The sequence below is a fragment of the Canis aureus genome, chromosome X, assembly GCF_053574225.1.
Source record: "Canis aureus isolate CA01 chromosome X, VMU_Caureus_v.1.0, whole genome shotgun sequence".
Taxonomy (NCBI): domain Eukaryota; kingdom Metazoa; phylum Chordata; class Mammalia; order Carnivora; family Canidae; genus Canis; species Canis aureus.
In genome coordinates this window covers 42,901,250-42,918,513 of record NC_135649.1, presented here as the reverse complement: position 1 = coordinate 42,918,513, position 17,264 = coordinate 42,901,250, and the positions used below count along the sequence as shown (strand labels likewise).

The 17,264-nt window shown below is 50.8% G+C and overlaps 1 protein-coding gene across 2 annotated transcripts in view; it reads left to right on the top strand.

Annotated features, from left to right (window-relative positions):
- FRMPD3 (FERM and PDZ domain containing 3) overlaps positions 1 to 11,037 on the top strand; it is a 132,444-nt gene extending 121,407 nt beyond the window's left edge. For both annotated transcript variants that reach the window (XM_077890376.1, XM_077890377.1), the window contains 2 exons: positions 4,542 to 5,363; positions 7,057 to 11,037. In XM_077890376.1, the coding sequence (XP_077746502.1) occupies positions 4,542 to 5,363; positions 7,057 to 10,109 (3,875 nt within the window). In that variant the 3' untranslated portion in view covers positions 10,110 to 11,037. The remainder of the gene's footprint in view (positions 1 to 4,541; positions 5,364 to 7,056) is intronic.
- The last annotated feature ends 6,227 nt before the right edge of the window (positions 11,038 to 17,264 follow it).

Below are 17,264 nucleotides of genomic sequence, written 5' to 3'. Positions count from 1 at the left end.
ATCTTGTGTCTTTTATGAATAATAATGTTATGAACCTTTATGTACAAGTTTTTGTGGAGGCTTATGTTTTCAATTCTCTTTGGTATACAACTAGGAGTGGAACTGTTGGTCAAATGGTAACTCTGTGTTTAACTTTGAGAAACTACCAAACTGTTTCCCAAAAGGACTGCACCATTGTACATTACTACCAGCAATGTTGGAGGATTCAGTTTTACCATACCCTCACCAATACTTGTTATCATCCGTCTTTTTTTTTTTTTTTAACATCCACTGTAGTGGAGGTGAAGTGGTATCTCATGGTTTTGATTTGCATCGTCATAGCTTATGGTGTTGAACATCTTTGCATATGCTTATTGGCCATTTGTATATCTTCTTTCATGAACTGTCTGTTCAAATCCTTTGCCCATTTTTCAGTTGGGCTCTTTGATCATAAACATGAAAGTTTATGTTCTGGACTCTCAATTCTATTCCAGTGATCTATGTGTCTACCCTTCAGTCAGTATCACACCATCTTGATTACCATGCTTTGTATTAAGTTTTGAAATCAGGAAGTGGGGGTGCCTGGGTGGCTCAGCGGTTGAGCATCTGCCTTTGGCTGAGGCGTGATCCGGGGATCCTGGGATCGAGTCCCACATCAGGCTCCCCTCGAGGAGCCTGCTTCTCCCTCTGCCTGTGTCTTTGCCTCTCTCTGTGTCTCTCTCTCATGAATAACTAAAATCTTAAATTAAAAAAAAGAGAAATCAGGAAGTGTGGGTCTGCCTACTTTGTTCTTTATAAAGACGGTTTTGGTTATTCTGTGTCCTTTGTGATTCCATATGAATTTTTTAATTACCTTGTCAATTACTACAAAGTCAGTTGGGATTCTGATAGGGACTATGTTGAATCTGTAGATCAATTTGGAAAGTACTGCCATGTTAACAAGATTGGGTCTTCCAATCTATGAATATAGAATATCTTTTCATTTATTTAAATCTTCCTTAATTTCTTTCACAAATGCTTGTAGTTTCCATTGTACAAGTCTTGCACTTCTTTTGTTAAACTTATACCTAAGTATTGTATTCCTTTTGGTGCTATTGTAAATAGAATTGTTTCCTAATTTCATTAGTAGGTTGTTTGTTGCTACCGTATAACAATACAATTAATTTTTGTATTGTCCTTTGCCATGCAACCTTGCTAAGCTTATTAGCTCTAATAATGCATTTGTGGATTCCTTGGGATTTTTTCTATACAAGATCATGTCATCTGCATGCAGAGAACCTTTCCAATCTGGATACTTTATATCTAATTTTATTGTCTAATCGTCCTGGCTACGCCTTCTAGTACAGTGTTGAGTAGAAGTGTTAAAACAGTTTTCAGTCTTTTACCAGGTCTTTTTATCAGGTCTGTTTGCTGTGGATTTTTCACAGATAATCAGATAATTTTACCATGTTGAGGAAGTTCCCTTTTATTTCTAGCCTTTTGAATTTTATCATTAAAGGGTGGTGGCTCAGGGCCCCTTGGTGGCTCAGTGGTTGAGCATCTGCCTTTGGCTTAGGTTGTGTTCCTGGAGTCCTGGGCTGGAGTCCTGCATTGGGCTCCCTGCAGGGAGCCTGTTTCTCCCTCTGCCTATGTCTCTGCCTCTCTCTGTGTGTCTCTCATAAATAAATAAATAAACTTTTTAAAGAAAGAAAGGGTGGTGGCTTTTACCAAATTCTTTTCTCAAGAATTCCCAAGTCTATTGAGATGATTGTGTGGGTTTTGTCTACCATTCTCTTAACATGGTATATTACATTCATTGATTTTGGATGTTAAATCAACCTTGCATTCCTATAATCCCATTTGGTTGTGGTGTATAATGCTTTTTATATGTTTCTGGATTCAGATTGCTAGTATTTTGTTGAACTTTGTTTCTATATAGGAAATATTGCTCTGTAGTTCTATTGTGATGTTTTGTCTGGTTTGGTACCAGGGTAGTATCAACTTTATAGAATAAGTTATGAAGTGTTCCCTTCCTCTTCTGTTTTTTGGAAGAATCTGTGAAGAATTTGTATAAGTGCTTTGAGCATTTGGCAAAATTTACCAGTGAAGCCATTTGGGCCTGAGTTTTATTTTTAGTGGGAGTGGGTACTTTTAATTACTAATTCAATTTCTTTTCTTGCTATTGACCTATTCAGGTTTTTCTATCTTCTTGAGTCAGTTTGATCATGTATTTCTAGGTATTTGTCCATTTCACCAAGGTTATCTAATGTTTTCTGGTATAAGCTTCTTTTTAAAATCCCTTATAATCAAGTCCATATCTGTAGAGTCAGTAGTGATGGTCCTTCTTTCATTCCTAATTTTAGTAATTTGACTCTTCTCTTTAATTGCTTGGTCTCTACAGCTAAATGTTTGTCAATTTTATTGATATTTTCAAAGAACCAACTTTTGGGGCACCTGGGTGGCTCAGGCGTTTAAGCGTCCGACTCGCTTTCAGCTCAGGTTGTGATCTCAGAGTCATGAGATCAAGCCCCATGTCGGGCCCCATGTGAATCTGCTTGGAATTTTCTCTCCCTCTACCCCTCCATTCACTCACATGTGCTCCCTCTCTCTCTCAAAAAACAACAAAGAACAACTTTTATTTTCATTGATTTTCTCTAGTGTTTTTCTGTCCTCTCTATGCTTTCCTATTTCTTTTCTTCTGCTTACTTAGGGTTTAGTTTACTCTTCTTTTTCAAGTCTCTTAAGGTGGAAGGTTACATTATTGATGTGAAATCTCTTTTTAATGTGTATTTATAGCTATAAATTTATCCCTAAACACTAATATAGCTAGATCCCACAAGTTTAGGTATGTTGTATCTTCATTTTCATTCATCTCAAAGTATTTTCCAATTTCCCTTGTGATTTTTTCCTTGACCCATTGGTTATTTAGGTACATTTTACTGAATTTCCACATACTTGTGAGTTTCCCAAATTTCTTTGTTACTGATTTCTAATTCCATTGTGCTCAAACACATATATTTTGTATGATTTCATTTCTTTTAAATTTGTTGAGGCTCATTTTATGACCTATATATGGTCTATCTTGGAGAATGTTCCAGGTACCCTTGAGAAGAATGTATATTCTGCTGTTGGTAGGTGGCATGTTCTATAGATTTTTGTGACGTCTACTTAGTTTATAGCTGTTCAGGCCCTTTATCTCCTTGTTGATCTTCTGTATAGTTGCTCTATCCTTTGTTGAAAGTGGGGTGGTGAAGTGTCCAATTACTGCCGTTGAATTGTGTGGTTTTCTCCTTTCAGTTCGGTCAGTTGTTGCTTCATGTATTTTGGTGTTGTGTCGTGAAGTGCCAGCACCATCCTTTTGTAATGGTTGGAAGGTCTACTAAAAAGCAACACTGACACATTGACCCTGTCAAACTGGAAATCAGAAGGCATTTTGAAGGTTTGTTTTCTGGTACCTTCACCACCACGAGGAACGATAGAGCAATGGTTTAAAACATGGGCTTTGTAGTCCCTCGGACCTGCGCTCAAATACAGGCTGCCATTTATGACTCGTGACCTTGGATAAGTCACATAACCAAACAGGTTGGTTTCTTCCTCTGCAAAGTGGGGATCGTGACAGCACCTACCTCCTTGGCTTGTTGTGAAGATTAAATGGGGTGGTGTGTGATGACCTTAGCCTAAGTTAGTGCCTGCTTGCCCTCTGTCGCTCTGTCTGCTGGTAGCAAAATGAACTGGCCTTGTCTGAGTATATTCTCCCAGATGACATGGGGAAGGGCCCCCGAAACGGTCTACGCGAGAGAAGCCATGTAGAAAGAAAGCATTTCATTTGTGATGGATAATTCTCAGATGCACACACCTACCATCATTAAAAACTATTGACAAGAACATTCTACCCCAATTTCTACTGGAGCAGGCAGGCTGGCCCTGCACAGATACAGAGAAGTAGTGAGATCTGAGGACTCGGAAGAATGCTTCCCATCCCACATCCTCCTCCCACATCCACACATCCCAGCGAATTTCCCATAGACTTTGCACATTCAGAGGCCCACAATACTATAAGTAGAGCTTTATTCTTTTAGGGTCCTTCCATGACAGTCCTCTCTGAAATGCAAATTTTCAGGTACTGTATGTGGTCCATTCTGCATTTTCCCACCAAGGCACTAAGTAACTGGCTAGATTTATTGCCTTCTGCCAGAAGAGGTCGAACCTAACACAAGAGTAACAGAGCCCTGGGGGGATGAAAAGGCTCTGAGAGGTGGGGACGGGCAGGGACAATCTGAAGGGGGATTTCAGACTTTAAAAAGTGAAAGTGTGTTAACAGCTGACTTTAAGAGCAGATATACCCACGTAAGAGACCCATTGGACCCAGATACCAAGCTGCTCAGCCCCTCCCCCGTCACCCCATGCCGGTTTCCATTTCAGACACCATGGGGCTGTTGTTGTGCTACTCTCAGGGTCTCTCACAGCCAGGTAATAATGCTCTGTCGGTACCTGCCATCCAGCTGTGTACCAGAAACACCAGGGAGCTGCAGCCATGGTCCTGAGCACCAGGGCTCATCTGTTGATTCTCTTTCTGGGTTTAGATTACATGCACAGCGCCCACCGCCCTGTCACTGGGGGCCACCTGGGGAAAAAGGAGAGTAGTTATGTGGGCAGCGTGGGTGCCAGCCCCCGGAAGTCGAACCACTGCACACCCCCACCTGCCGACTCTGAGCTTGTCAGCTTTTGCTACCTCCACATGCGGGAACAAAGGAAGGAGCAGGAAAGCCGGACGGATGTCAACGAGAACTTAATCTTCTTTGAGGAGACCAGGCCCCGGACCAAGTCCGATCCCACTTCCAAAAGCTCCGGCCAAGGCTATGAGGCGATCCCCGATGACTTTGATGCAGCCAGCCTCAACCATGAGCCTTGCACCAGCAGGGCCCGCTCCTACACCTTGGACAATTCCCTTGGGGCCGAAGCCCTGAATTTCTACTGTGACTCTTGCAAAGCCAAACTCCAGGAGCAGCTGGGCCCTCGCAAAGGTGGAAAGCCCAGCTCTTCTCGTGACAATATGGTAGACTTGATGTCCCTCCCACCCCCTGGGAGCGAGGAGGAGGAGGAGGAGGAAGATGAGAGCACTTCCCTGTTGCCTGCCATTGCCGCCCCACCTCCTGGTTTCCGAGACAATAGTTCTGATGAGGACGACCCCAAGCGCCGGGCAGTCCAGAGCCAGGAGCAAGGACGCCACCTGTGTGGGCTCCTGTATGATGAGATTCCAGTGACACTCATTGACAGTGTGCAGACCCGGACAGTACGAGATCATGCCCAGGAGCTAGATGATGCCCTGGTGTCCACTCTGCAGGCTCTGGAAGCCCTGGCAGCTTCAGAGGATGGACCACACCCCCCACCCCCACAGACTGCAGGTAAAAGCCTATTGTTCCTCCTCCCTCTTGCCTCCCCTCCCTTCTGCCGGCCAGGTAGGGCCAACAGGTGATATTGCTTATTTCTGAGCTGAGGTCAAAGTAACCGTGGTGTGCCAGGGCAGTGGATGGCCACAGGTAGCTCAGATAGGATCAGGAAATCAACAATGCTGTGCCAGGGGCCGGCTGCTCATCTCCAGCTAGAACTCTGGCTCTCACCATTCCATCTCTGGAAATGTCTTGCAGATGGACCCCAGGGATTGGGGCTGTGACAGCCCCGGAGCCAGGCCAGGATGAAGAATCAGAGCAAAATTGTGAGAGATCTAGAAGACAGGCAAAGAATATCCAGCATGCACATGGCTGGAAGAAAAAAAAAAATGACCAGCTAACCACCTAGTAACCCAGGATCAGGGGAGCCAGGAGCCAACCCTGCTCAGGGCTGAGTTCTTTTTTTTATCTTGCCTAAGAACATAGGCTCCCAGTCAGACCCGCCCAAGTCCTGGCTTCTTGGCTCACTTTCGGTATGACCTTTGGCAAGGCACCAACCCTCTCTGAACCTCACTTTTGTCACTTTAAGTGGGTCTGTAATGACAGTCGTATCATGTAGGCTTGCTGTGAGCACAAAAGGAGATCATTCAAGCAAAGCACTGCCCAGAACGTAAAAAGAAGTAAAGCCATTAGTATTACTCGTAAGTAGTAGCCATTACTAGTAGTGATTATTTTGTGGGAGAGCCAGCCGACATGCCTGCTATTCCCCATTTCGGACACACATACATCCATCTTGTAGACAAGCTCATGTGTCAGACATGCACCCATATTCACGACACATACCTACACACACACGCGCGCGCGCACGCGCTCACACAGAGAGACACCTAAAAAAGGTGTTCACTGGGTGAACAGAGAGACACCTAAAAAAGGTGTTCACCAGGTGAACGCTACAGCAACATAATAGGAATAAAGAGGAATAGGGCGGATGAGAAAGTATGTGAGGCAGGAGGAAGTGTGGACAGAGAAGACGAAGAGAGTGGGTGAGGAGGCAGCCCAGCTGAGACCTGGGAGAGTACCAGCCCCTACCTTTCCTGTGTGCATGAGGGCATCCTTGGTGGTAGGGCACCCCCCCCCCCGCTGTGTTTAGCCCTTGGGGCCACCGTTCCTTTTTGCTCAGAGTCTGGAGCTTAGAAACAAGCTACTCCCAGGCTAGCTGGAGGCCCCTGTGGTCACTGGGGAGAGGACAGATGCAGGTGAAAGGGCCTCGCTGTAGGCAGGCCTGACCAGTTGAGGAGGGCTAGATAGAGAGGGGCATCTCTTTGGCAGCCCTCTTCAAGACAATTGACAAACATTTCCTAACTATTGAATCTAAAAATAGTGATGATCAGCATGCTGCTCTGCATGTGCCATGCATGTTAATTTGCCATCAAACTGCCCAGAAGACATCCTCTCTGCCTCTTTTGTTTCTTTTTCGGATTCCCCACCCTTTGGGAGCCCTCTTCCAGCTTGCTTCCTTCTGCCCCTCCCCAACTCTCCCCTCCTCTCCCCCTGCCCCCCCTGCCTGAACTGACAGGCTTCCCCACCCCCACCCCAGCTTCAATCCTGCTGGCTGCCCTTGGCCCCCACCCCCCTAAACTTTCTCCATATGGCTGGCAAAAGGACTTGATTGGAGTAAGTGCAGCAAGCCCTCTCCCTGTCCCTCCAGGTCTGATTGTGCTGGCTACAATCACCCCTGAATCATCGCTGGACTCAGGCCATGAAACCAACTCCTCAGAGCTCACGGACATGTCAGAGATGATGTCTGCCATGAAGCAGCACCAGAACACCACCTATTTTCTGGCCCAGCACCTCAACAAGGAGAGCCTCCTGGCTCGCAAGGATTTGCCCTTCCGGATCCAGAGCTGCGCAGCCCAGGCTGTCCTCACAGCCCCTTATGCTCTTGGGCGCCCGGATCCCAACCCAGCACTGCAGCCAACTGTCACAGGCCAGAGCCCCGGCCCCCCTGGCACTCGGAGGAAGCTGCCCACATCAGAATCCCAGCCACAGCGGGAGCGAACATACGCCCTGGCAGTGCACCCGGCGCTGTCCCCACAGCTCAGTGAGCAGAAGAATCTGAGCCTGCTGTCCCCAGTTCCTGAGGACAAGGGGCCTGGCCACACTCGGGCAGGCCTGGAGGTGTCACTGAGGGCAGCCACACCGTCCCTCAGTGAAGAGCAGGTCTCTGAACTAAGGGAGAACGTGCCCAAAGAAGTCAGGTTGAGTCCCAAGCTTCTCTTAGACCCGAAGGGCAGCGTGACCCCGGCTATGATCTCAGCCGCCCTCCAGCAGGTGGTTCACCCTAAGAGCCTCCCTACCCCTAGCAGGGCCATAATGAACCCCCCCAGCAGTGGGGAGAGAAGGCTGGAGACCAGCGTGGGGAGGCCCGAGGTCAGCATGGGAAGGACGGATGTTAGCATGATGAGCGGTAGTGCCAATAAGAATCTGAAGTTCAAAATAAGCCCCGGTGCTCCAGAGACCTCTCGGAATTCCCAGCAGCAGCTGAGCCTCGAGGTCTCCTCTGGCTCCAGAGCACCTGCAGGCAGCCGGGCTGACAGCCCACACCTCTCCCCACAAGAGGACAGGCTGCCTGTTCAGAGTTTCCCTCCCAAAAGCTACCTTTCACGAGCGAGCAGAGAGTCATTGAGCAAGCAGTCTATAGGGGAGGTGGCAGGCAAGGCTGGGCCAGAGGGTGCTAAGCCCACCCTGCACAAGCAGGGCACCGTATCCAGCCAGGGGGAGAAGGGGCAACTGGAGGGCATGGCCCAGAGCAGCAAGATCGAGGAGACCAGCCTGGTACCCCGAGCCGGCTATTCCATGGCTCTTCAGAGCCCCAGCTGCCAGCCCCATGGCCACAGCCCCAGCAGCCAGTCCCGAGGCCAGAGCCCCAGCTGCCAACCTCGGGGCCAAAGCCCCCTGAGGCCTCAGGCTGCCAGCCGGCAGGTGAGCACCATGCCCTCCCTGAAGCTGGAGACAACCCTGGATGGAGCCCACTCAGCCTCTGAAGGCCCCACAAAGCCCAAGTCCTCCCGAGGGCCCTTCCGGCTCCGCAATTTATTCTCTGCCACGTTCCCGACCCGCCAGAAAAAGGAGACTGATGAGCGGCAGGCCCAGCTGCAGAAGGTAAAGCAGTACGAGCTCGAGTTCCTTGAAGAGCTTCTGAAGCCCCCGAGCCAGGGGGAGCTGCCAGGCACTGAGTACCTGCAGCCCCCGGCACCAGGTCGCTGCAGCTGCCAGCTGCGCAGCAGCCCTGTGCAGCAGGGGCCTGGCATGTCACGGGAGCAGAGGCGTAGCTGTGATTGCAAGCGCCTCTGCCGGGGGGGCCGGCCTCAGGTCCCTCAGACACCAGTGCCCGGCCTCCAGGGGCGGGAGAGGGACAGAGTCCCCCTGACCCAGAGGCAGCCAGAGGCCGGCCCGGGCCTGAGCCTCAGCAGCCCCACCAACATGGGGCGCATCCGCTCCACAAGCCTGGAATCCCGAGAGTGCCGATCAGACCCAGAGAGTGGCGTTTCCTGCCTGACCACGTGTGCCTCAGGGGGGGAGTGTCTGGGAGCACCCAACTACCGGAAGCTGATGCGCCGCTACAGTATCAGCGAACTGGATCAGGGTGACAGGGCATCACTGACCTCAGACATCTATCCGCACCCACCCCTGGGCATGCTGCCTAGGGAGGCCAAGGAGGTAGAGGCAGGCCTCCCCCTGGGCCTGGGTCCCAAAAACAAGCCACTGGAGTCACCAACCCTGGGAGACCCCTCATATGTCCAGGTTGCCCCCGAGACCAAAGGCCCCAGACAGATGGCAGTATTCTCACTGCCGGAAGAGGTGTACCGAAAGCCCGTCGACCTGGATGAGGACAGCGAGAGCGGCAAATGCTGCTCCATCCGCTACTGCTTCTATTACCGCAAGTGCGACATGGGGGATGACACCAGTGATGGCAAGGACGAGCTCTCCTATTCCATCCCCATGAAGATCCTGCCGGGCATGAAGTTGGAAGAGCAGGTGGTGCCCGTGATGAGCAGGACCCTGGAGGTGCTGGATGCCACCACCTGCAGCAGCAGCAGCCCCGAGGCCTCCCGCACCCAGGAAATTGACCTGCGGGTTTCCACCTTCGAGGGGAGCCTGGCCAAGATCAGTGCCCTGCGGGCCCGCGCCTACGGCCTGCCCGACGGTTTCCTGGCCGCCAGGCTGGACACCAACGAGCTGCTGACGGTCCTGCGGCAGTGCGTGGCCAGCCCTGAGGCCCGCGCTCCAAAGCCCTATGTATCTCAGATCTCTGAGTACAAGCTCGAGCTTTCTCTCAAGTTCAAGGAACTCCGGGCCTCCTGCCGCCGCGTGGCCAATGTGGACAAGAGCCCAACTCACATGCTGGCAGCCATCACGGGCAGCTTCCAGGTGCTGAGCAGCCTCATCGAGACCTTTGTGCGGCTGGTATTCATCGTGCGCTCCGAGGCCCAGCGCCAAGAGCTGCTGGCCAAGGTTGAAGAGGTGGTGAGGAACTACACCTTCCTCCTGCGTGCGGCCGAGGAGTCCACCACCCGGAACCTTAATCAGCAGCAGCAGCAGCAGCAGCAGCAGCAGCAGCAGCAGCAGCAACAGCAGCAGCAACAGCAGCAGCAGCAGGCAGCAGCTGTTGGGGTGGCCACAGGGCACTTCCCGGGCTCCCCAACTTCAGCGACTGTTATGAGCACATTCACCCGCTCCTTAAAAACCCTCATCAAGTAGGGCACCCACCCAGGCCTGCCCCCCACAACCACGGCCCCAGGTTCAGAGCTTTGTGGTCTTTGCATCTTGTGGTGTGTCCTGTATGCATCTGCCCAGCCCTGTCAGGGTCGGAGAGCTTTCCGTCTTCAGGGAGTGAGAACTCCCTGGGTTGAGGCTGTCCCTCCGGGCTCCGGCAGCTGCCACCCTGGGTATCTTTGCCCCTTCCCCAGCCTCTGGTCGTCACTGTGAGGGCAAAGGCCCCTCGTCACTACGCCTGCCTGCCGCAGAGCTGGATTTTATCTCTTCTTTAGGGCTGACAGGTGACATCAGGCTCACCTTCCTCTTCTGTTTTGGGGGCCAGGGGAGCTAGGGCCTGAAGTAGGCAGGCCCGCGGGCCTTGAGCTCCTCCTGGAGTCTGCTCCCCCTCCCGGGAGCAGTAACAGTAGTACCAGGGCACAGCACCCAGTGGAGGGGAGAGGGCACTCAGCTCAGCTGTGCCCACCCACCCTGGGCTCACACTCACTCACTTCTGCAGAAGCCACCCTAAAGGGCCCATGCCTTGATGGTAGGTCTGCAGAAAACAGCCACCACACAGGGCTGTCTACAGCCAGCCCAATAGGCTGTCAGCCTTGGGAGCCCTTGCCCCCAGGCACAGTAGCTCCATACCAGCCATCCCCAAAGTGCCCTGTCCCTCACTGATGGGCAGGGTGGCTCAGTCCACTAGGGAGCAAGCATCTGGGATCACCCCACTCATTCTGGGTAAGGTACGGGTGAAAACGTCTGCCCTGGGGAGACCCATGGCAGGCCTTGGAGCCCGCCCGGCCCAGCCCAGCCTGGCCCAGCCCGGCCCAGCTAAGTACAGGGGCTGTTGCTTCAGGGGTGGGGTTCCTCTCTCAACATCTACCAGACAGACTGTCCTTAGGAGTTTGACTTAGCTATGGATTGGGGATGGGGGGTGGGGGGAGGGGGGATCGGGTAGGGGTGGGGGGTGTCGATGACTATATCTTAAACTTCTGGAAGCTAGCGTGATATGTTAATCCTGAGTATATGCTTTTGGCTGTGTATTGAACCTGTGGATTTGTCTCTCTAAGAAAAGAAGCTGAACGCCTTACCTGGTGCAGTCCTGCACCGCTCTCTCTGTCTCTCTCTCTCTCCACCACCCAGACATTCTGGAAGGGAATTCACACTGTTTAGCATCGTCCCTGACACACAACTACTGCTGCTGCCACAATGCCCCCCTACACCCCACCCCCGTCCCCCATAACCTTCATGGGAGTGAAGACACGGAGTCCCTACCAGCTGTCCCACTGTTAGGGAACATAGAAAGCCAATGTTTCTTCTGTATAGATTGCTTCTTGTCCACCTCTCCATACCTCCCCTGTTCGCCACAGGCTCATGCCTGCCCTGTGTCTGCCTCCCTTTCACCACCATGTGTAATCTCTCATTCTTATGTGAGTTTTATAATGATGTACATTGTGCTTAACCCCCCACCCATCCTTGGAACCCCCACCCTAGCGCAATAAAGCCCCCTCCCCTCCCTTCCCTGAGTGGTAATTTCTCCCAGCAAGGATCAGGGGAGCCCTTCCCCAGAAACTGGTCCCCCCCGCCCCCTTCCTTGATTCTCCTCCCCCAGGACCAAATTGTTTAATGGGCCAGAGATGCAGCCATTGGGGAACCCTTCCCCCCACTCCCTACCCCCCACCCCGTGACCACTGGAAGCCCTAGCACTGTGGTGATCTTCCTCTTCCTCTTCTACCAACTCCTTGATCCTGCACCTTCACCACTCAGCCTCCTCCGCCCCCCACCCCCAAGTCATTCCACCACCGTCCTTCACCTCTCCCTCAGCCTCATGGAGAGGACACATTTTCTAATGTCTGTATATAGTATATATACTACATAAAATATATAAATTATATATATATACTAATTTATGTCTTGTTTTTCAAACAAGAATGATTAAATCTATTCATCTTACTATCCCAATAAGTCTTTGCAGTGTCTCTTTGTGGGTGTCCTTCTGTCCTTGAATTGCTGGTTGTTGGTGCCCCCCCACCCCCCAGTGCTCTCCCAAGTTCCTGCTCCCACCTACCCAGGTCCCAGTGAGTGATGAGAGCTTAGGGCCCTGCTCGTGCTGCCTCCCCCTTCTTTGCTCCTCTTAGAAGCCCCCTATGAGTCACAGTCACGGTCACAGGAATTGAATGTGACCTCCTTTCTCTTAAGCCGGGCTGTGACAGGCTGAAGGGAGCAGGCAGTGGGGGTTGGAGTGGGGTGGGATGCACAGAAACACAATGGGCTCTGTGCATAGTAAACCCAATGGCCTGGGAGGTACGGGACAGACACGAGGTAGGGGACAGCTCTCTGGGTAGAACTGGGAAATAGGGCCCCCTCCCTCTGAAACGTGCCCAGTTGCTTCAGAGTAGAGCTCGGTTGCCTTCTTATTGGGAATCTCCTGCCATGCCCTCTGGTGATTTCTTGAGAGGTGGGGAATGTTTCTAAAGAATAGGAGCCCCAGGACCCTAAGCTGGGCTCACCTCTCTGGCTTTTCAGAAAGCTATCTAACGGAGGGAAATGATTTTGCTTCTTCTGTTCTCTCATTTTGTTCTGGTAGTCACAGGTCCCCACTAACATATGAGGCACCCTCATGCCAACTAGATAAATGTTCTTCCTGCCACACACACCCCCGTGATGAATTAGAAAGGGCATCATTCTCTGGGTGATGATAGCCCTGTGGACACTCAGGCTTGATGGTTTCAGCTCCATCCATCCCTACTGGCCTTGTTGGCCGGGCACACAAACGATACAGCCATGTACTGGATCCCTGATTAATTACTTCCTCTCAAACCCTGGACATGGACTCTCTCCTCAGGTCTGCGGAGGTCCTAGCTAAAGTGGTTTGGGAAGGGATACCTGGTGGCTCAGTGGTTGAGCATTTGCCTTTGGCTCAGGTCGTGATCCCAGGGTCCTGGGATAGAGTCCTGCATCAGGCTCCCCACAGGGAGCCTGCTTCTCCCTCTGCCTGTGTCTCTGCCCCTCTCTCTGTCACTCATGAATAAATAAATACAATTTTAAAAATAATAATAAAGTGGTTTGGGAGCAGAGCACAGAGGAGCCAGAAACAGTGCAGTCAGAGCTCCCCTATGCATGGGGGAGGCCATAGGGTTGACAGCCCCTGTAGCAGAGTTCTTCTGGGAGCCGCCCGCTGGAGCTACTGCCCACAATCCCAAGGTTGGGACTCAGCGGAAGGCAGTCCCACTGTAACATGAGACCTGTTACCACTTAAAATGACCTAACTGGACAGTCCAGAAATTTGGGGTGCCTCTCGTCCTCTACTACATTAGTAGCTCCCTCTGGTCAGAAAGCATTCTTACTCGGTTCTATGCCCTGGGTACCCATCTGCACAGGACCCTGCGTGTTGTGGGCCTTCAATAAATACTTGTGGAATGAATGACTGTTGGATGAGATGAGTGTCATGAGAGAGCCCTCCCAGAACTCTGTACCTCATGAAAAGGCTAACCCAGGGCAGTGCGGTTGGACAAGGCCAGGCAGCCTGGCCTCCTCCTATCAAAGAATGTGAAGTCAGGTCCATTGTCCAGAGTCCCATTAACTCAGCGCTCTTCCCCTAACTACTTTCCAGAAGCTTTGGACGCTCTCCTGAGGTGGCCACTGGTCTTTTCTGTGGCCCCAGGACCACTGTGTGGTACCCAGAAGCACTGGGGAAGGCCATCTTCCTACCAGTATCAACCTCACTGGTCAGCCTGAGCCAGAGCCTGAAGACGATGCTCTTCAGCCACCCACTACCAGGCCTGAGTTCCCAAAGCCTGACTCCTGCTTTCTGACTTCAGCCAATTAAAGGGTTCATGCTGTTGGCATGGGCCCAGGATGCCCATGGTGCTGGCAGAGCCACATTTTTTGCAAGCTCTTGTCAAGGCACTGTGGGTAATACACAATTTCATCAGAAATGAATTGAAAGGACCTGCCTCAGCCAAAACTCTTCCTGCCAAAGGGGCAAAGGAGGATCAGCTGCCAGCACTGGGAAGGGGCATCAGTGTATATCTTAGGGTTGAATTCCTCCAAACAGCTGCTAGGATGCAAGTGAGAACCGCATCCCATTCCCCATCCTGTAGGCTGGAAGTCAGGCTGTGGGTGTGCATCTGGAGCAAGGAGGAGGTACTCCATGGAGTAGGAGGACATAACCTCTGAGGGTTCAGTCCTGGGCTCTGGAAAAATGGCCTGAATTCCAGGAGGGTCTCAGTCCCAGTGACCTGACTTTCTGGAAGCCACTGGTAGGAAAATTACGGAGGCCTGCCTTCTCACAGAGACGCAAGTTCTTGTTCACTTCAGTGCTTATAGCAACTTCTCGCCCATGCCACCAAGCCCTGGGGTGCTTCCCACACTCCCAGTATTACAGGGACATGCTCTGGTGCCCTTGCTGACAGTTCCAGCTGTAGATTCTGGACCCATTCAGGAATGAGCTTGCTTTGAGCTACCCAGTCCTCCTGTTGGTGGTGTCCATCTTCCCCTCTGGGTGTGGACTCCTCATTCTTATTTTCACAGCTTCAGCTAAAAGGAGCAGGAGTCTGTCCTGTGCTGAGAACCCTCCACAACACAGAAAAGTTGACCCCCTCCCTCAAATATGCGAAAACAACTGTGTGATCACTTGCCATATGCCAGGCACTGTGCTAAGTACTTGACATGTGTGATATAATTTATTGTTCCTAGCAACCCTTTGAGAGAGAGACAATGGGGCGGCTGGCTGGCTCAATCAGTGGAGCATGTGACTCTGATCTCAGGGTCTTGAGTTCAAGCCCCACAGTCGGCAAAGAGCTTACTTAAATATACATATTTATTCAAATATATGTTTATTAATATTTAGATATGTTTTAGATATGTTTAGATATTTAAATTATTTATTTATATTTATATATATTTTTAAAAGCTTACGAGAGACTATGATTGTATTCATTTCTCAGAGGAGAACACGGAGAGGTTCAATCACTAGCCCAAGGTCACACAGCTGGTAAGTGATAAGCTAGTGAGTGATCAAACCCACACATGCTTTCATCAGCTTTCCATAGGACTCGGCCCAGCCCCACCTTTGAGGCAGTTCCCTTGGAAACAGAGGCACAGGTGCAGCCACACTCACCAGCAGGTGGCCTGGAAATGTTGCTCGGCGATCCAGGCAGCAAATGGATAGCCAACAGGTCATGGGTAACACTGGGGTGTGAAGTGTGGGGTACTACAAGCCCACCTGCCCCCCCTCCTCTCTTCACCAGGCTGCCCTAGTGCCATGTGCCTCTCAGAACCAGGGAGTGAACTGGTATTTGTGCATAGAAATTTGTGGGTAGAAATTTGATGTGTCCAAAAAGCCACCATCAAAATTATGAAACACCACTCCCACCATGCTCCTCAAACTGGAGTCTGAGCAGACTCCATACTCCTTACACATTTTTCCCAAAGATTTGGGAGGAAGGGCACCTGAATGCCTCAGTGGTTGAGCGTCTACCTTAGCTCAGGTCATGATCCCAGGGTCCTGGGATCAAGTCCCACATCAGGCTCCCCACAGGGAGCCTGCTTCTCCCTCTACCTATGTCTCTGCTTCTCTCTCTGTGTCTCTCATGAATAAATAAATAAAATATTTTAAAAAAAGATTTGGGAGGAAAATATCACGTGAATGATACATTAAATATTTTATGTCAAAATATCATGGTGAGGAATGCACAAGTTGCATGCCTTGTAAAGAATATGTATCATTTTGGGGCGCCTGGATGGCTCAGGCGGTGAAGCGCCTGCCTTCGGTTCAGGTCATGATTTCAGGGTCCTGGGATCGAACCCCAAGTCGAGCTCTCTGCTTAATGAGGAATTTGCTTCTCCTTCACCCTCTGCCCCTCCCCACCATTTGTTCTCTCTCTCTCATAAATAAATAAATAAATAAATAAATAAATAAATAAATAAATAAGTCTTTTCTTAGGGATGCCTGGGTGGGTCAGCGGTTTGGCGACAGCCTTCAGCCCAGGGTGTGATCCTGGAATCCCAGGATCAAGTCCCGCATCGGGCTCCCTGCGTGGAGCCTGCTTCTCTCTCTGCCTATGTCTCTGCCTCTCTCTCTCTCTCTCTCTCTCTCTTTCTCTGTCTCTCATGAATAAATAAAATATTTTTTTAGAGACACTTGAAACTCATGTCTGATGCTTCCAGCTATGTTCCCATGCCCACCTACTCAGCGTTCACTATCCTCTACTACTAGACATGCTTTGGTGGAAATTCTGGACACATTCAAGGCCCATTAGGTGAGCTAACTGCTGGCATGGGCCCCAAAGGGAGGCCATCAAAGACGGGCCTACATCCATGAATCTGGGCATGCAGGCAGGGGTCCAGCACCTCTTCAGGAATGAGACCTGGCATGGCACTGTGCCAAGAAGAGATGCTAGGAAGAAGTGGGTTCCACCTCCCTCCCTCCCAGTCCCTGCCTCCCATGTTGCCTGTTATACACTTGAGATGAAGGTGGGCCCCAAGGGTAGCAGGGGAAGCCAGATTCCCTACAAGCCAAAGATTTTTTGCACCTGCAACAAACAAATGAAGCAGGGAGGCCATGTGGACTAAGCTGAGCAATTCCCCAGAATAAGGGCTTAGTGCTATTTTCGGCACAGTCACTGACTTGCCATATGATGGGCAAGTCATTTTACCTCCTTGCATCTCTTCCCTAAAACGAAGCTGACTGGGTCCTCAGCCTCTGTCTCTGCAGCTCAGAGGACTAATACGGTGGTGCTGTAAAAGCAGCTATAAAAATCCTTCATCCTGGCTGTAGTGAGCTTAACAAGAGCAAATGGAACTGCCTCTTTGCAACTGGCCCTGAAATGAATTAAGCAGGCACCCAGACACCCAGGTGCCCATTTCCTTTAAAATCCTCACTGTTCTCCTTGGTCAAAGCTATCTGCCAGTCATTTCCTCTCAAGAGGGGTATGCGGGATCTCCCGTCCCCCTGAGGCCTTCCTTTTGAAATCAGGGAGTCCTCCCGCTACCTCAGTGAAGAGCCTCATCTTGCAGTGGACACGCCTGAGGAGGACCTGAGGCTCAGTCTTGTTGGCCTTTGGCCAATTCCCTGGCTCGGTTCTCTGATGTACTCCCGTCCCCTCTTCATTCTCTTCCTTGTTAGAAGCAGCTATAATTGGAAGGAAGCTC